Source organism: Lutra lutra, chromosome 7, assembly GCF_902655055.1.
Source record: "Lutra lutra chromosome 7, mLutLut1.2, whole genome shotgun sequence".
In the NCBI taxonomy this organism is placed as follows: Eukaryota; Metazoa; Chordata; class Mammalia; order Carnivora; family Mustelidae; genus Lutra; species Lutra lutra.
In genome coordinates this window covers 113,111,602-113,132,675 of record NC_062284.1, presented here as the reverse complement: position 1 = coordinate 113,132,675, position 21,074 = coordinate 113,111,602, and the positions used below count along the sequence as shown (strand labels likewise).

The following is a 21,074-nucleotide window of genomic DNA, read 5'->3' as shown; positions in this document are numbered from 1 at the left end:
TGTAATTAGTTTTACCATACAATGGAAGCAAAATCTTGGGGACTGTAGTATACACAGTCTAGATAAATGACAGAGGGCGTATCACATTATTCTATTAGCCTGACACAGATTTAAAAGTATCAATTAATCACTTTTTGTTCTGCCCTTTCATTCTCCTCTGAGGCAATTAACCCTTAAAACTTGATTCACTTATAGACACACACTCACACAGACACACATACCACATTTGACTTGGTTTTGTTTTGTTTTTTTTTTTACTTTGCCCACATAGTATATATACTACTCGGAGTGTCAATACTGACCAGATAGCCTGGCTTCTCTTCAGCTTATTTTTTCCTTCTCTCTTTATCCTGTCTTCCTTTTGAATAGCCTTAGTGATTGTAATAGTTAATTTTTCTTTACACATCAACTCCTTTCAGAATTAGCAGCTCAGGAATCTGGAGTATTTATCAAATGCCAGTTATTTCTTTAAGCAGCAGATTTTTTTTACTGTAAAGACATTATTATTTCTGACATATTTTCAACTCAATGTTGCAACACAAACAATTCAGCTCCATATAGACCCATGAAGTATACATGAATCAATGAACAAATAGTAAAGATTTTTGTCAGGAGTTTGGGACAGAAGAGAGGTAAATGACTTTAAGAAAAAAAATCCATACCCATGAGGTATGTACTAAGTGAATATTGTTGTAGAATAATAACTCAGAATAAAATATTTCTTCATAACAACAGAAAAAAATACATTAATTTCTACATTAGGCATTTCCTTCCTTTAAGAATTTTGCTAAGGAAGAAATACATTGCTAAAATATGAATGAGTCATTAATAGCACATTTTGACAACTCTTAATAAAAAAAGTTCTTTCAAAGTGGTAAAGGCAAAAACAAATTCTCACTAAATTCTTATATTCAGGACTAATGCCAAGTTAAAAGAATGATGCTAAAGTAAGATATCTGGTATTCCAAAACAGAGACTCGGAATTTTCTCCAACCCATTCAGTAGTGATCTCAGGGAAGTTTTCTTTCAAATACTAAGATTAAATTTAAAATTTACTGCTAGGTTGCATAATGAATATTATTCTATATTCTGGGAAAAAGTACCAAATTCTCTCAAAACACTGTAACTCATTGTTATAATCAATTATTCAAGTATAATTCTCCATAGCTTTTATAACATTAATGTCCAGATGAGCACATTTTTTCCACAAAGACTACATAATACAGATAAATAATACTGTTGGACCAAAAATATACCTTCAAATCATACAATAATGGAATAACTTATGTTATTCATTCAAATGGATGAAATCTTTCAAAAACAATTATAAAGTTTCCTCCTATATCTATAAGGGAAACAGAATTCTTCATGCAAATAAATGTTATTTGACATTAATTTAATGGGAACATTTATATCAAGTTAAAAAAGTTATATTCTTGATTAAATATTTATAGGAATGAAAGGACAACTGTTAATTTTCAGTAGAATAAAGATCACAGAGAAAGAATACTGACATTCCTTTTGAGTGAGGAAAAGAGAAACAGATTAATAAAAAAAATTGGGAGAACTGAGTTTACAAATTCATTTCTAAATTCATTATATTAGAAACATTAAGATTCAGTTATTTTCAAGATTCTGTATCTTGTGACTACATTTTTTTTAAATGACTGGGAATTCATTAAAGAATCAACATCCTTCAGATTCAACACATCCTTGTGTTTTATTCCTTGTAAAATACTCAATGAATTACTAGTAAAATGTGTGGGAGTGTACATTATATATGATGTGAAAGACTGATTTCCTGTTATATTTTACTGAATGCATTACATACCTCTTTAAGAAAGTACCTGCCAGCACTCCATTTTCTTTTTTCTGCTGCCTAAAGCTTAACTATTCTTGATTTTTTTTTTTTAATAAAAGTGATCTTACCATGAGGGTATGTTCATATAGAAGACAGGATGCATAATTTATAGTAAATATTAAATTATAAAAAATTAATTCATAAAATAAAAATAGAAAGTGACATTATTAAGAATATGAAAAATTGAGTCCCATGAAACTTTTCAAAAATTTTTGCTTATAAAACTTTCTAATGTAAAATATCAAATGTATCCTAAATATTCAAGTATATTATAATTATTTTATATTTATAATTGTACTTATAAATATTATAAGTTATCAAAAAGCTTAAAATTGACGTGAACAAATTTAATTGAACCTTTCCCAGCAAATGAATTACTCATCATCTTCTCTACCCAGTATCTACTGCCACACTGGCAAGATATCATCAGCTATTAGTAAAGACTTCTTAAGAGTTGATCATTAGTCATAATGCTATCTCTTCTTCTAATATCTCTTCTATTTCTAAAAATAATCTATTCTATACCTTCATTTCTATTGAAACTGTTGAATGTCCTTCATTATACATAACACAAATTGTAAGATAAGAAAAAGTTACTCAATGTTAAATTAGTTCTCAGTTACAAATCTTTTGAAAATGTCACACTTATCAAAATTATGCTTAGTACTGAAAACTATATACTCACAAAGAAGGATCTTGTACGAGATCTTTGAGATTTATCCCACTGCGATCTTCTGCAAGATTCCTGAAGCAACTATCACTCACTAAACATGAAAGGGGGAGAGAAAAAGAAAATTAATTTTTACTTGCATTTTATTTCAGTTACTACCAACAAAATGGAATTTTAAATTAAAACTGATCTCTGGATAGGATTTTTCCAAAGATCAATGCTAATTTCTGGGCCTAATAGATTTAGCAACAAATATCAATATTCAATAACAAGCCAATAATCTAAGTATACCACCTTTATATATATGCAACATATAAAAGAGTAAACACATGGGTCTAAATTTTGTTTTTACTTTTATAAGACTAAACTACCAGCACATAGTGGCAAGTCACTACTAGAAACAAAAAAAGACAAGTTGACCCCCCCAAATTATATTTTATTTTTTTTTAAGATTTTATTTATTTATTTGACACAGAGAGATCTCAAGTAGGCAGAGAGGCAGAGATCTCAAGAGGCAGAGAGATCTCAAGCAGGCAGAGAGAGAGGAGGAAGCAGGCTCCCAGGACCCTGAGATCACGACCTGAGCCGAAGGCAGAGGCTTTAACCCACTGAGCCATCCAGGCACCCCCCAAATTATATTTAAAAGATATTAGACAGCAATGTGACTTAATAAGAATAAACTAGGAAAAAGTGCTATCTGTTCTAAGGTAAGCTGAGCCTCCTATTGTTCTCATTTCTGGGAGAATTTGCCACTTAAGCTATGAGTCAGAAAGAGGGACACTATTAGAGAAAAGAAAAACCAGCATAGTTCTTGATGGTTCACAGGCTGGCATGACACACTGAAATCCTATAGAACTCTAAGAAATTTTATGAAATCCTATGAAAACCATTTTTTTTTTGCTGGAAGATCTGCTGAGGGCTAGGACAGCACAAGAGAGTTTGGAATGAGAAAGAAAAAATGGGCAGAGGGCAAATAATGTTTTCTATAGAGCTATGGTGATTAGAAGTCAAAGTCACATGACAACAGGCAGAGCCTACCACTTTCAGTGTATAACTTCAGGAGATCGTCCCTAAAAAATATCCGCTCTCAACCAAAAGCAAAGGGGGGCAGGAGGGGTGGGTAAAAGGGAGCAAAACTAAAAAGGTATAGAAAAACTTCTCACAATTTCACAGTACCTAAAAACAAAGTCACATCAGAAGTATCTGCGACACAAGTTTTACCCATAAAGACATTTAAGATCAGATGTAGACTAAGGATATCTAAAGCTTTCACTCTAACTACCTAGTTCAATTTGAAGTTGAATTAAAGAGTTGGCACTTAACATTTAATAACATTTATATCAATTTCTTTGATCCTACAATAAATAGTATTTGGTATATGACAAAAATTACTACAAAGTATAGAAAAGGACCCAAAATGTGACCAATAAGCAAGAGAAAAATTCCATATTTATATATATATATATATATATATATACGTGTGTGTGTGTATATACATAGAGATGTATATACATAGAGACATATACATGTATGTATATACATACATGTATATACATAGAGATGTATATATACATCTCTATGTATATACATACACACACACACACACACACGTATATATGCATAGATAGGTACTGACCCACAGATGATACAGAATCAGAAGACAAGAACTTTATGAAAATTTAAACTTTCAAAAAATTTATTTAACATAAGTTGAAGATACAGAAAAATGTTCACAGTAGATGAAAGAAGGGAAATTTCAGCAAAGAATTAAAAGCTATGAAAAAGAATCAAATAGTAATTTTAGAATTGAAAAATACAGTATCTGAAATTAAGAAATCGGTGGATCAGTTTTGTAGCTGACTAAACACAAAAACATAGGATTTGTGATCTCTAAGAGATCAACAGAAAACATCCAAACTGAAGCAGAAAAAAAATAAGTGAAAAGAACAGAGCAGAAGAAACATGGGAATCAAACAGCTCAATGTAACTGTAGTTGAGGAGAGAATGGGGCAAAAGCAGTATTTTCAGAACACCGAGAATATTCCAAAACTGATTCATTGCACTAATTCACTGACTCAGGGAGTATAACCAACCCCACACCAGAAAAAGTAAAATAAAACAACACCAGCAGCCAAAGTGTTGAGAATAAAAGATGGTAAGAAAATGGTAATAAAAAGATGGTAAGAAAATCTTAAAAACAACCAGAAAGAGAAAAAGGACACATGATTGTCAAAGGAAAAACAGTAAAACTGACAGCTGAGTATGCGACATAAACAATGGAATCCAGAAAACATGGAAAGCTTTGATTAATATGCTAAGGGAAAACTGGAAATCTTGAAGTCTAGACCTTGATAAAATATCATCCCCAAATTAAAGACAAAATAAAAACTTTACTTATATGGTATTTTTGTATTTATTACCATTAATATTAAATGATGAGTTATTTTCTATTTCAATTTAACAATTAAATTCTATGTATCTTAAAGAGTCATTTCCAACCTGCATATAGAACAAGAAGAATATAACATTCACTTTATTCCTTTCAAAGATCCACTACCTAGTATTTTTTTCCCACAACCTAGTATTTTATTTGGATTTTATATTCCCTTTTTTTATAGAGGCCCTCAAAATTATAAATCTGGATCTCTCTCTGAAATAAACAATAATACATACAAACAATGATGCTATAAAAACATTTGAAGTTGAAAAAACTGGATTCCTTTTTATTAGTTCCCAAAAGATACTTCCCATGTTTTACTATTGTTGCAATGAGTGGAATAATTTTAATTAATATATAATTTTCATTCCATATTTAGTAGACACTCATCTCAACCTCTTGATTTAAGACAAATTTCCTGCTTTTTATAATTTTAATACAAATTCTCTTTATTACACCACTTTCTGAGTAGGGTCAAAAAGAAAAAACTAAAATGTTGGCACACTGTAAGAAAAGTTGGTTTCCTGCTGAGCTTAACTAAAATTGAAGCTGTAATATATCATAAAATTTGTTCTCAAAAGTTTCTTGCCCACTTTGGCAAATATGAGACCTTAGTTATAAACTTCAAGAGCCTGAAAGTTTTGGAGGCCTAATTAAAATGGAATAAACCTTTGTTCCTTTAAAGGCTTGCTAGTCAGCTATATGTGAAATGAGTTTTGCCAAAGAAGGCAGTTTTCGAAAATTCATGTTCCATCCAACTTCTAAGTTAAAAACAAAGCAAGAAACTGAAATGGTCTCTTAACAAAAATTCTAAAACTTTAGCTGCCTAACAATATGTTACAGTTAAAGCTTTTTTTTCCACCAACACAAACAAGTTTTCTTTTTGAATTATAAATAAGAATATGGCAATTTTTAAGAAGTAAACATAATCATCTTTTTGTATGTAAACACATTATAATCAATCCGTTTGGGTCATCATATTTTACTGTTTTTCACCACCACCCCCAGGGTATGATGACTACAGGAACTACGATGTTCTTCACGCCACTAATAAAAAGTTGTAAACATGTCATCACAAAAATCAAACAAAATGGGAGAAAGTACAATGGAAATAGAAATTACAATAGAAATTATGGTATTAACATGAAAATTATAATCTTTACTTCAGTCTATTTTATATTGATATAATTAACTTGAAAGAACACAGAGGAAAATTATAAATATTAGTAAGCTGAACTCTTTACCAGAGCTCCTATCCAACCAAATGCATTTTTTTCCTGTAAATATTCATCATTTGGATCTATAATCAAAACAGTAATTGAAACTCATTATATGTTAAGCATTTCATATTTATTTTCTCACTTAATCTTACCATCCAATGATGATAGGATAGGCTTATCCTTATCCTATCCCAATCATTATTCAATGACAAGTCTATCTGTGTCACCATTTTACAGATGAAAATTCTAAAACATGGGGAGATTAACATCTTTCTATGGATCATACAGCTAATAAATAGCAATACTGGGAAAATCTACAAGCTGTAACTCCAGGGGTTGTACTCTTAACCACTATACTATATAGACCATAGTTCTCGGCAATCACTCCTATATTCTGAATTCTCCTACATTTCCATAACTTCAAACCACATAAAAGTTATACAATTAAAATTCATTAAGATAGTAAATTCCAACTCAAAACATTATTAAAGAATTATAGTTTTTAAAGTAGAATTAAACATTACAGATCTTCTAGTTAAGTGGTTTAGTTATATTTCAGAGCAATGACATTCCTTTCCCCCTTTCACCTAAAGAGTTGTTTTTATTCATTTATACATTAGATTGCTTTAAAATTATATTTGCAAAAATTTACCAAAAAAATTCTTACAGAAGCTGAAACACACAGACATACACACACCTCAAAACAGTATTAAGTCCATTCATCATTACATTATAGACAAGAATCCCATTTCACCTATGGTCAGCATTCAAACTCATTAAAATTTAGAAATATTTGTAAAATGGATCCATAAAGGGTTGTTAGCTAATCATAAGCACCTTTTTTTGGTATATATTCATCTTTTTTTCTGGTCCTCAATCAAAGTAATTGCTGATATTCATTATGTGCTAACAATTTATGTTCATTGTCCCACTTACATGCATTATGTATAATCAATATGATTTTTATTAAAATCTTTATACTGTTTATTCTAAGTCCTACTATTATGGATTATTCAATCTGATTATTTGGAAATATAGTACGAAAGAACCAGCCATCTCTTTCATTTAGGATGACATTTACATTCTTTTTATTATTTTATTTTAAAGATTTTATTTATTTGACAGAGAGAGAGATCACAAGTAGACAGAGAGGCAGGCAGAGAGAGAGGGGGAAGCAGGCTTGATGCTAAGCAGAGAGCCCAACATGGGGCTTCATTCCAAGAACCTGAGATCACGACCTGAGCCAAAGACAGAGGCTTAACCCACTGAGCCCCCTTGTGCCCCAGGATGACATTTATATTCTATCTTGCTCTGGTCAGGAAGGATTTTCCTGTAACAAAAAGAATTGCTAGCCTCAAAAATTCATGTTTAAAATACACCATGGTAGGAATTTTGTATTTAACTGATTTTATTATCCATATTTATGAACATGAGAATAAGGCACCATTTGAAAATTGCCAGGATGACAATAAAAACAGATCCAATTTAAAATTCATTCATTCAGTAGTTTCAAAACATCCAGTGAAATAAAATCCCCCAAAAATGATCCTGTGAAATCAGTAGATAATTAAAATAAAATGTTTATATAATCTAGACATTCCAATTAATTTGTTTAATTAGACTTAACAATAAAACATCACAGAAAAAGATAAAACTACTAATATAACTGTTTCAAAAAATACATACTTGAATATCAAAAAGTTAAGACATACTTCTTAGAAACATTACAAATTTCTCTTAAAAATCTCCCCTTCTATGATCACACTGTGAGAGTTAAATGTTTAATGGAAAAATGTCAATATGCCATGATTTTAAAATATCACAAAAATAAACCGAGCATGTTACTTGTTTTATTCTAAACATATATAACTTAATAGCTGACATAAAAATTAGACTGATTCCATAATTCTTAGTCACATTTTTAAGATAAATCTCTGTATTTTCTTTTCTATTATTTAGATAAAATTCACATAACACAAATTCACCATTTTTATATATATCAAAATTAGTCATTTCAAAGTGTACAGTTCATTAATATTTGGTACATTCACAATGTTGTATGATCATTACCTTTATTTCTAAGACATTTTCATTATCCCAAGAGAAAACCTGCTATTCATTAAACCGCAAGTCCCCATCTCCCCCTTCCCCTAATCCCTGGCAACCATGAATCTGTTTTCTATCTCTGTGGATTACTTAACCTGGATATTTCATACAAATCAAGTATACAATATGTAATTTTTTAAAAGATTTTATTTATTTATTTGACAGAGAGAGATCGCAAGTAGGCAGAGAGGCAGGCAGAGAGAGAGGAAGGGAAGCAGGCTTCCTGCTGAGCAGAGAGCCCGATGTGGGACTCGATCCCAGGATCTTGAGATCATGACCTGAGCCAAAGGCAGCAGCTTAACCCACTGAGCCACCCAGGCGCCCCTACAATATGTAATTTTTTGTGTTTGAATTCTTTCACTTTGCATAATATTTTCAAGATTCGTCCATGTTGTAGAATGTATCAGTATTTCATTCCTCAGATGGCTGAAAAATATTCCGTTGTATGTAAGTCTGACTTTTGTTTATCCATTCACCCTTTGTTGGCCTTTTGGGTTGTTTCCACCTTTTGGTGGAAAAATGCTGCTGAACGAGCATGTGTGTACAAGTATTAGTTTGAGTACCTGTTTTCAATTCTTTGTGGGTATATATCAAGAAATAGAAATTGCTGGATCATATGGTAATTCCATGTTTAATTTTTGAGGAACTGAAAAATTGTTCTCCAAAGCAGTTACACTATTTAACATTCCACCAGTAATACAAGAAGGTTCCATTTGCCAAATCCACAGTCATTACTGTCTTTTTAACTCATAACAGTGGGGTGCAAAGTATTATCTCATTGTGGCTTTGAATACATTTTCCTAATGACAAATGGTGTCAAATATCTTTCTGTATGCTGTTGGCCATTTGTGTATTTTCTTTGGAGAAATGTCTATTCAAGCCCTTTGCACACTTTTTAATTGGGTAATTGATGTTTCTGTTATTGAGTTATAAGCCATATTTACATATTCTGGCTACCAGACCCTTATCAGACATATGATTTGCAAGTATTTTATTCCATTCTGTGAGTTGTCATTGTGTCGTCTTGATGGTGCCTGTTAATGTACTAAGTTTTTAATTTTGATAAATTTTAATTTTTCTATTCTTTCTTTTGGTGTCACAGCTAAGAAACCATTACTAAATCCAAGGTCATCAGAAATTTCCCCTATAGATTCTGGTAAGAATTTTATAGTTATAACACTTTAGATCTTTCATCCGTTCTGTGCTAATGTTTGAACATGCTGTGAGGGTAAAAGTCTGACCAAATTCTTCTACATGTGTTTATTAAGTTGCTACAGCACCATTTGTTGAAGAGGCATTCTTTCCCTACTAAATGATGTTGGCACTCTTCTGAAAAATCAATTACCTATACACATATGGGCTTATTTCTAGATTCAATTCTATTCCATTGATCTATATGTTTGCTCTTATGCTAATATCACACTGTTTTAATTACTGTAACTTTGTAGAAAGTTATAAATGGGGAACTGTGAGTCTCCCAACTTTTTCTTTCTTAAGGTACTTTTGGATACTCAGCATTCCTTGCAATTCTATATGACTACTAGGATTCTAATCCATATTTTATACCAAATTTTGGTCCCCATTTTAAGCAGACTCATTTTATTTTCATTTTGTAAAATATTTTATTTATTTATGTCAGAAAGAGAGAGAGCCACAGGGACAGGGAAAAGCACACAACCCGCACCCCACTTGAGCAAGGAGCCCGATGTGGGACTTGATCCCAAGATCATAATTTGAGCTGAAGGCAGATGCTTAACTGACTGAGACACCCAGGCATCCGTAAGCAGATTTATTTTAAAACAATTTTAACATAATCAGTTATCTGTCATCAGGTCCTACTTTATATTTTCTTTCAAGCCTAATGCCTACAATTGTCAACCTGCTAAAAGAAAAGTTCCCAGAATTCCACTGGGGGAAAAAAAAGTAAATTAAGCACAAAGAACTATTACTGAGCAAATTGAATGAGGTAAATGAACAACAAATAAAGGTAAAGAGTAGTGTTTGAAATTTGCGAATTTTCTTAACATGTTCAACCCAAAATTGCAAGCCAAAATAATGCATATTTGCAAAACATACTATTTTAACACAGTCATTTCACAACTATCAACGTTGCTTTAATTTTAAGTAATTTCAAGTTTTGGAACTTCGTGTCAAAAAGTAACATATTTCCATTCTGAAAAAAAATTAAAACAAGAGGAAAAATCTCCTTTCCCAATAAATTTACAACAGATATATGTTCTGAGTTCAAACTACAGATTTAACATCCCTTTTTGAATCTGATGCAAGTACAAAGAAAATTTTTATATTTCAAAACCAATGTAACTCTGCAACTGAGGATCTTCCAGCTCATCTTTATTGGAAATGATTATTCTGCAAATAATAACATACTAAAAAGCAAAAACAGAAACAAAAACAAAAACAAAAACCAAAAAAAAAAAAACAAAATCTAACAGAATTCTAAAAACATATTGAAAATAATTAATATGCTCAATTAAAATTATACACTCATGAATTCATTATTTACCAATAGCCACCTGTGTGAAAAGACATTTAAAAAAGATTACTTACTCATGGAAATCAACATAAACAGATGAACATTTTCAAGATATTAATACCAGGGAATAGTGACTATAAACTCCAATTATCACCCATTCCTTTATTCAAACTGGTAAATATGTATAACAATATTGCGCTCAATTATTGGTACAATATTTGGAAATCATAAATTTAAAAATCATGGAAATCTGTTGTCTTTTTTGTTATAGTAGTACATTCATAATATCCTCAATTTTACCTGTTGGCCTGCAAAACCTAGAATATTTACTATCTGGCCTTTTGTGGAAAAACATTAGTGACCCCTGGAATACAACAAAGAATTGCCATGCAATACAGAGAGCTAGTGGACGTTGTAATTCCTTGTATGTGAATTTGTGTAATATATGCCCATGACTTTATATAGATGGTGCTACATGACCGATACACTTCAATATTCCCTTATATCTCTGGACAAAGATCATATCAAAATTCAAGTTATTGGAAAAACTTCCAAATAGCCTCATCCCTGTCCCCAGGTTCTCCTACCAATTCAAGAAAATGAAAAATCAGTGAAAATTCAATGTGAAGCCAGAACTACCATGCCAACCGAGCAGTACCATTGAGGTCAAATTTCAAAAAGCAAAGAAAAGCCTAACTGAGAACTTGGCTTCTACCCCATCTGGGCAGAAAAGAGGCAGTGCCCACCTCCGTTTACCTACCTGAGCAGTGTCTGAATGAGCCAAATAAGATTCACAGATCATCCCATAATATCCAAAATGTCCAGGTTTCAATAAAAAATCAATTGTCATAACAAAAAAGATGATCCCAAACTAAATGTAAAAGACAACTGACTGGTGCCAAAACCAAAATGGCAGAGATGTTAGAATTATCTGACAAAACTTTTTAAAACCAGAGAAAAATAAACTAGAAAACAAAACAAAACAAAGCCTCAAGTAACCACAGGACAGTAACAAAAACCCTGACTTTCTCATCAACTGAGTGTCAAAGGGGAAGAAAGTGCAGGCTTGAAAAGGAATTTGAAAAAACTGTTTGAAAACATCCCACATTTGGCAAAAGAAAACAAACATACAGATTGATGAAACTGAGAAAACCTACAACAGGACAGACTTAATAAAATTTATACCAAAAGAAATCAAACTCAAACTTCTAAAAACTAAAGAAAAAGAAAAAATCTTGGGAACAGTAGGAGAGAAACTACACATTACAAACAGGAGAAAAACAATTCAAATGACAGCAATTTCTCATCAAAAACCAGCTAGGACAGAAAGATCACTTTTTCAAATGATCAAATAAAAGAACTGTGAACTCATATGTTATGACCAGGGAAATATACTTCAGAGATCGAGATATTATGACACTGTCAAGTGAAAGAATATTAAGAAAATCTGTCACCAGCACACCTACCTTAAAAGGGCTGGGTCTGAGGAAAAAACAATTAAATCACAAACCTCTAACAAGACTACCAAAGGAAAAGAGAAAGAAGACAAAAAAATCACCAATATCAGAAATGCAATAGTAGATATGTATCACTACAGACTATAGAATTCAAAACAGTAATAAAAGAGAATTACAAAAACCTCTAAAGGAATTGAGTTTGGAAACATAAAAGAAATGGCTCAATTCCTCAAAAAACACAGACACCAGAGTTGACCCAATATGAAAAAGATAATATGACTAGCCCTACAACTATTAGGAAATTAAATTTGTAATTTCAAAACTGCCCAAAAAAGAAATCAGCAGCCTTGGATGTATCACTAGAAAACAAAACCAAAAATCTAAAGAAGAATGAACACCAATTCCACACCATATTGCTCAAAAAGTAAGAGAAGGGAATACTTCCAAATTGATTTTATGAACCTACTACCACCTTGATGTAGGAACAAGATAAAGATACCACCAAACCTCAAAACAACAAAAAAGTCCTACAAACAAGTATTTCATATGTGAATACAGACTCAAAAGATCCTTATCAATATGTTGGCAAATAGAATTCACCAACATAAAAAAAAATTCTACTCCATGACTGAAAGGTGCTCATTCCAGACATGTAAGGGTAAATAAGTATTTGAAAAACTACCAGTGTAATCCCCACAAGTTTAGGTTTGAAAACCAGAGGGTCCAAACTTCACGAGTGCTAACAACCAAACAGGACTTAAAGCCTGGAACAATAAAAATCAGCAAACTCCACACTGAGAGGTCATAGAAAGGCATAGGAAGCTCAGCACCTGCCCTTAAAGAGAGAGCATGCAAACAGCCTAGGGAGATACAGGTTAAAACAGCAGATTTAAAGGTGCCTCAAGCTTATAGAAAGGAGAGTTAGTAATCTCAGAGTAGGCTGAGGAACTTCTGTAAAAACTGAATAGCTGGCACATACCATTTCACAACCTGGCTTCCTATCAAACACAAACAGCCACCTGCAGAAACCAACCAATGGGATCTAAGTTGCTTATAGAATGCCCCTCCCAACCCCCATACTCCCTCCCCTAGCAGCCAGAATACCCTGAGTCCCAGTGGGCAGAATCTCTACCCCAGAAGACCCAAACAAAACATGCCAGCAATGTGTCTCCTGACCTCTCATGGAACACATGTGCACACTGTTAAAACTGAACACTACCCCCCAAAAATGGGCTTTACTGAGCCAATCTGGTCTCCACGTATCTAATTATTCCTGTAGAGAAGGATGGGTACCCTCAGCTTACAGGAACAGAACCCCACTCAAGCTTTGTGGCACCTACCACAGGACAGGCCTGCACATCATCTTCTCCATGTCCACCCATTATTTTATTTTTTTTTAAGATTTTACTTTTTTAATTGACAGAGAGATAGAGAAAAAGCACAAGTAGACAGAGCGGCAGGCACAGGTGGAGAGAAGCAGGCTCTCCAATAAGATCCCAGGAGGGAGTGATCCCAGGAAGTGGGAAGCATGAACCATGCCAAAGGCATCTACGGGAAGAACTGAGCAACCCACGTGCCCCCAACACACTATTTTAAAGAATATAAGAGTGCATAACTTTCCTAGAACACCTACACAGACAAACAGTTAGAAAAAATGAGGAGACAGAGGAATATAACCCAAATGAAAGAATGGGACCACTCTACAGCAAGGAATGTAAAAGAAACAGGTTTAAGTAATGTCTGGTAGACAATTTAAAGTAATGATCAGGGGCGCCTGGGTGGCTCAGTGGGTTAAAGCCTCTGCCTTCCACTCAGGTCATGATCTCAGGGTCCTGGGATCAAGCCCCGCATTGGGCTCTCCGATCAACAGGGAGCCTGCTTCCTCCTCTCTCTCTGCCTGCTTCTCTGTGATCTCCATTTGTCGAATAAATAAATAAAATCTTTTAAAAAATGATCATAAAGATACTCACTGGACTTGAGAGAAGAGTGGTATACATCAGTGAGGTCCTTAACAAAGATAAAAAAGAACCAATCAGATGCAGAACATAATAAAGGAAACTAAGAATACACTGAATGGAAAAAATAGCAGGCTGGAAGAAGCAGAAGAATGAATTAATGAACTAGAAGGCAGAGTATTAGAAAATAATTAAGCTGAACAAGTGAGGGAGAAAAATAAACAAGACAGAATAGGCTTAGGGAACTCAGTAACTCCATCAAATGTACTAACATTCACTTTACAGGGATCCCAGAAGAAGAAGAAGAAGAGAGAAACGGAGGCAGAACATCTACTTGAAAAAAATGATAGCTGAACTTCCCTAATCTGGAGAAGGAAACAGATATCCAAATGCAAGAAGCACCAAGATCGCCCAGCAAAATCAACCCAAGGAGGTCCACGCCAAGACACACAGTAATCAGAATGGTAAAAAGTAGTGCTAAAGAAAGAATTTTTTATCAGTAAGACAAAAGAAGATAGTTACATGTAAGGGAAACCCCATAAGGCTAACAGCAGATTTTTCAGCAGAAACTTTTTACGCCAGAAGGGGATGTCATGATATATTCAGACCAATGAAAGGGAAAAATCTACCGCCAAGAATATTCTGTCCAGCAATGCTGTCATTGAGAATAAAGGAAGGGAAAAAGAGTTTCTCAGACAAACTTTAAAGGTGTTCGTGACCACTAAGCCACCCCTACAAAAAAAATTAAAGGGGATTGTTTCAGTGGCAAGGGAAGACTATTAGTGAGAGTACGAAAATGAAAAACAAAACAAAACAAAACAATAACATAAAAGCAGTAAGAATACGAATTTCCATAAAACTTGGTTAAGGGATTTGCCCTCCACCGCCCTCCCCCAAAAGGATGTAAAATATGACACCATACACCAAAATATTGCAGGGGAGAGGAGTAAAGAAAGAGTTTGAATTTAAACGACCACCAACTTAATACAGACTGCCATATGGAGAAGATGGTGTAAACAAACCTAATGGTAACTACAAATCAAATGACACTAATGGGTATGAAAAGCATGAAGAGAAAAGAATCCAAGTATATGACTAAGGCAAACCAATAAACCACAAAAGAGAAGAAAGAATCAGAGGGAAAAAAAAAAAAAAACCTACCAAAAAAACAAAACAAAACAAAACCACAAAGAAACAAGTGGCAATAAACACATACTTGTCAATAATTACTTTAAATGTAAATGGACTAAACTCTCGAATCAAAAGACACAGGATGGTGGAACGAATTCAAAAAACAAAACCAAAACCAAAAACGCACCATCCATCTAGATGCTGCCTACAAGGGATTCACTTCAGACCTAAAGATACCTGCAGGTTGAAAGTGAGGGGATGGAGAAACATTTATCACACAAATGGATGTGAAAAGAAAGCCAAGGTAGCAGTTCTTATATGGGACAAAATGGACTTTAAAACAAACACTGTAACAAGAGACAAAGAAGGAACCTATATAATAATAAAGAGAGGAGTCCAACAAGAAGATATAACAACTGGAAACATTTCTGCACCCAAAATGGGAGCGCCAAAATATATAAAACAGTTAATAACAAAACAATGAATTAACTGATAGTAACACAATAATAGTAGGGGACTTTAACAACCCACTTACATCCATGGACAGATCGTCCAAAGAGAAAACCAATAGGGGAACAGTGGCTTTGAATGACACCCTGGACGAGATGGATTTAACAGATATATTTGGAACATTCCATCCTAAAAACAGATTACACTTTCTCTTCATGTGCACATGAAACATTCTCCAGAACAGATCACATCTTAGGCCACAAAACAATCTTCAACAAATTCGAAAAGACTGAAGTCATACCTTGCATATTTTCTGACTACAATTCTATGAAACTAGAAATCCACAAGAAAAACTCTGGAAAGAGCACAGATACATGGAGGTTAAATACCTCGCTACTAAACAGTAAATGGGTCAACCAAGAAATTAAAGAGGAAATCAAAGAGTACACGGAAACAAACAAAAGTGAAAACACAATGGTCCAAAACCTTTGAGATGCAGCCAAAGCAGTGGTGAGAGGGAAGTTTATAGCAATACTGGCGTACTTCAGGAAACAAGAAAAATCTCAAGTAAACAACCTAACCTAGCACCTAAAGGAGCTAGAAAAAGAAGAACAAACAAAACCCCAAACCAAGGGACACCTGGGTGGCTCAGTGGGTTAAGCCTCTGCCTTCGGCTCAGGTCATGATCCCAGGGTCCTGGGATCGAGTCCCGCATCAGGTTCTCTGCTCGGCTCCCCTCTCTCTCTGCCTGCCTCTCTGCCTACTTGTGATCTCTGTCTGTCATATAAATAAATAAAATCTAAAAAAAAAAAACAAAAACCCAAACCAATAGAAGGAAGGAAATAATAAAGATAAGTGCAGAAATGAATGCTATTGAAACTAAAAAAAACCTAATAGAACAGATCATGATACCCGAAGCTAGTTCTTTGAAAACATCAACAAAATTGGTAAACCTCCAGCCAGATTCATCAAGAAAAAAGAGAGAGACAGAGAGAGAGGGCTCAAATAAACAAAATCACAAGTGAAAGAGGAGCAATTAATGACTGACACCACAGATAAACAAAAGATTGTAGGAGAATATTATGAAAAACTGTATGTTAACAAATTGGGCAACCTAGAAGAAAGGGATAAATTCCTAGAAACCTATGGCCTACCAAAATTGGAGCAGGAAGAAATAGAAAATTTGAACAGGCTGATTAGCAGTAATGAATTGAATCAGTAGTCAAAAAACTCCCAAACAAAAGTCCAGGACTAGATGGCTTCACAGGCCAATTCTACAAAACCTTTAAAGAAGAGTTAATACCTGTTCTTTTCAAACTTCTCCAAAAACCAGAAGACCAAGAAAACTTCCGAATTCATTTTATGAGGCCAGGGTTATTCTGATACGAAAACCAGATAAAGCATCACAAACAAAAAAGAGAACCAAAGGCCAATATCTCTGATGAACATAGATGCAGAAATCCTCAACAAATATTAGTGAACTGAATCCAAACCAACAATCCATTAAAAAAAAAAATCATCCACCACAATCAAATGGGATTTATTTCTGGGATGGAAGCATGGTTCAATATTCACAAATGAATTGATACATCACTTCAGTAAGAGAAAGAATTAAAACCATATGATCATTTCAATAGATGCAGAGAAAGCATCTGACAAAGTACAACATCCAGTCATGATAAAAACCCTCAACAAAGTAGGTTTAGAGGGAATATACCTCAACATAATAAAGGCCTAATATGAAAACCCCACAGTTAGCATCATACTCAGTGGAAAAAAACGGAGGCCTTTTCCCCTAAGGTCAGGAATAAGACAAGGATGTCTATCCTTACCCCTTTTATTCAACACAGTATGGAAGTCCTGGCCACGGCTGTCAGACAATGTGAAGAAATAAAAGGCATCCAAACTGGTAAGAAAGAAGTAAAGCTTTTCACTGTTTGCAGATGACATGATACTATATGTAGAAAACCCCTTGGACTTCACAAGAATACTACTAAAATCGATACATGAATTCAGTAAAGTCCCGGGGTAGAAAACCAACATACAGAAATCTGTTGCATTTCTACACACTGATCATGAAGCCGCAGAAAGAGAAATTAAGCAAGCAATCAATCCCATTTACAACTGCACCAAAAATAATAGGATACCTAGGAGCAAACCTAACCAAAGAGGTGAAAGACCTGTACTCTGAAAAGTGTAACAAAACACTGATGGAAGCAATCGAAGATGACCCAAAAAAATGGAAAGACATTCCATGCTCATGGTTTGAGAGAATTAATATTGTTTGAATGTCTATAACACACAAAGCAATCTATACATTTAATGCAATCCCTATTAAAATGCCAGCAGCATTATTCACAGAACTAGAGTAATACTACAATTTATCTGGAACCATGAAAGACCCCAGATAGGCATGATAATCTTGAAAAAGTAAATAAAACTGGAGCGATCAAGATTCTAGTCTTACGGTTATACTGTGAAGCTGTAATAATCAAAGTAGTGTGGTGCGGGCACAAAAATAGACACACAGATCAATGTAATGAAAGAGAAGGCCTGTATATAAACCTACAGTTATATTACCAATTAATCTTTGATGAAACTAGCTACAAAATGCAGTGTGAGAAAGACAGTCTTGTCAGTAGCTTGAGTTGTTAAGACTCACCACTTTTATGCCATATGCAAAAATAAATTAAAAAATGTTTAAAGACCTAAATGTGAGAGTTGAAACCATAAAAACCATAGAAGGGAGGACGGCAATAATTTCTGACATTGGCTGTAGTATCATCTTTCTAGATACGTGTTCTGAGGAAAGGGAAACAGGAATAAAAATAAACCTTTGGGAGTACATAAAAATAAAAGCCTTTTGCACAGCAAAGGAAACAACCAACAAACTAAAAGGTGCCCTACTGAATGGGAGAAGATATTTTCAAATGACATAGCTGACAAAGGGTCATAACCCAAAATATGTAAAAAAGTTTTGTCAACATCAGAAAACCAAGTAATTCAATTAAAAAAAAATGGACAGAAGGCATGAGCAGTCACTTTTCCAAAGAAGACATCCAGATGGCCAAGAGACATATGAAAAGATGCTGGGCATCACTCATCATCAGGAAAATGCAATTTAGAATGATATGTCACCTCTACTTGACACAATGGCTAAAATAAAAAACACAAGAAACAAGTGTTGAAGATGATGTTTAAAAAAAAAAAAAGGAACCCTCTTGCACTGTTGGTGAGAATGCAAACTGGTACAGTCACTGTGGAAATTAGTAGGGGGTTCCTCAAAAAGTTACAAATAGAACTACCCTATGATCCAGCAATCACACTACTAGGTATTTACCCCCAAATACAAAAACACTAATTCAAATCAATACCTGCACCCCTATGTTTATAGCTGCATTATTTACAATAGCCAAATTATGGAAGCAAACCAACTGTACATCAATAGATGAATGGATAAAGTAGATACGGGATAGACACAAAGACAGACACACACACAGTGAAATATTATTCAACAATAAGAAAAAGTGAGTCTTGCCATTTTCAACAAAATGGATGGAGCTAGAGAATATAATGCTAAGTGAAAGAAATCAGTCAGAGAAAGACAAATACCATACGATTTCACTTATATGTTTAAGAAACAAAACAAATGAGCAAAGGCAAAAAGAGAGAGAAATCAAGAAACAGACTGTTAGCTATAGAGATCAAATTGATGGTTACCAGAGGGGAGATGGATAGGGGGATAGGTGAAATATATGATGGGGATTTAGGAGCGCACTAATGATGAGCACTGTTTGATGTATGGAATTGTTGAATCACTATATTGCACACCTGAAACTAATATAACACTGTATGTTAACTATATTGGAATAAAAATAAAAATAATAAAGTACCACCAATCTAGAAAGAGATTGAGATGTTATTTTGATTTATTATAAGCCAATTAAGAAACCCAGATAAATGAAATCAGACAAGTATCTTTTAGATTACAATTATTATTATGATTCATTTCAACTGTCTTTTCTATTTACTTTTTCATAAATCTAGTCTTTAAGTATCATATTCTTCATTTAATGCTTGCTTCCAAAATATTTTTATGAAGTTCCTCAATATTCAAGAATTTCCAAGGAACAAATTAAGAATTCGGTATCAAGTTCATCAGGTACAGATATAATACTAGATAGAGGTATAGAAGAGAGACCATGAGCTACTTTTCTTTTAATCTTTCAATAAGGAAAAGATAAATAAAGACTTTCAAAAATGAAATAAGTAAACTAAACATTCACACATCTTACTGAAATTTTTAAATTAGCATTTTAAATATGCAATTATAAAAATGTTCACTTAAGAGTTAATCACTTATTTTAGGATAATTATTAGACATTCAAAAATTTGAAAAACTTGTAAAAACCTGAGATTTGGTTATTTAGTAAGTGAATTTCAATTTATGTGATCTTATATGTCTTTTCCTCACATAGTGTGGTAAAGAACAGATTCTGAGCTTAGATAAAGTGGATTTGATCCTAGGCATCCATTTAAGGGACATTAAATTCCTTGAACATTTCAGGCTTAAAATGAAGCTAGTAAAAGCACTTTTCTCAGAACTGTTGCATTAAATAAGTCAATACCTCTAAAGTAAATAGAATAACTCCTGATACATTATAAATGGATGCAGTATTATTTCTATTACTATAATTACTACTATTATTTTTGCTTTGGCTTAGTAATAAAATCTTGTAAAAGGATGAAACCAAAAGTGAAATATTTTCGATGGTGGGTGGCACAGTTAAAGGTTTATCTAATTATAATGCAATCAGAAGAGATATCAATATAGGCAGAGAACAAAATTAGTCTTAGAAAGTATCATGAATATCTAAAAAGTATACATCATTCAATTACACTGTAATTTAGATAGACAAATTTAAGAAGAATGGTATCTGCATTATGCAGATTTTTTATTTTAGAACCTTAACATACATTTGTAATTACTTCTTCCCAAACTCAGAAATTTAATCCAAGGTTTACTGGGTATTTTAGAGAACTAAACACAAATCTAAGTAATTAAACACAGAAATCCAAACTTTAACAAAGTAATAGGCAGCTTTAGAGATAAACTCTAATGAATATATGAGTAAAAAAAACTGATTAATTAAAAGAACCAATTTAAGTACAGTACAAATAAGCCATTGCTTATGAATAAACATCAATTGGTCATCACTGATTGTGCATATACCTACTTACGCCCATGCTTGGCAAAGGTAGAAGGTTCTGATAAATGTGTAAGTAATCAGTA

The 21,074-nt window shown here is 33.3% G+C and overlaps 1 protein-coding gene across 5 annotated transcripts in view; it reads right to left on the bottom strand.

The window, feature by feature from the left end:
- GPHN (gephyrin) overlaps positions 1-21,074 on the bottom strand; it is a 653,508-nt gene that overhangs the window by 501,158 nt on the left and 131,276 nt on the right. For all 5 annotated transcript variants that reach the window (XM_047739307.1, XM_047739308.1, XM_047739309.1 and 2 more), the window contains exon 2: positions 2,547-2,625. In XM_047739307.1, the coding sequence (XP_047595263.1) occupies positions 2,547-2,625 (79 nt within the window). The remainder of the gene's footprint in view (positions 1-2,546; positions 2,626-21,074) is intronic.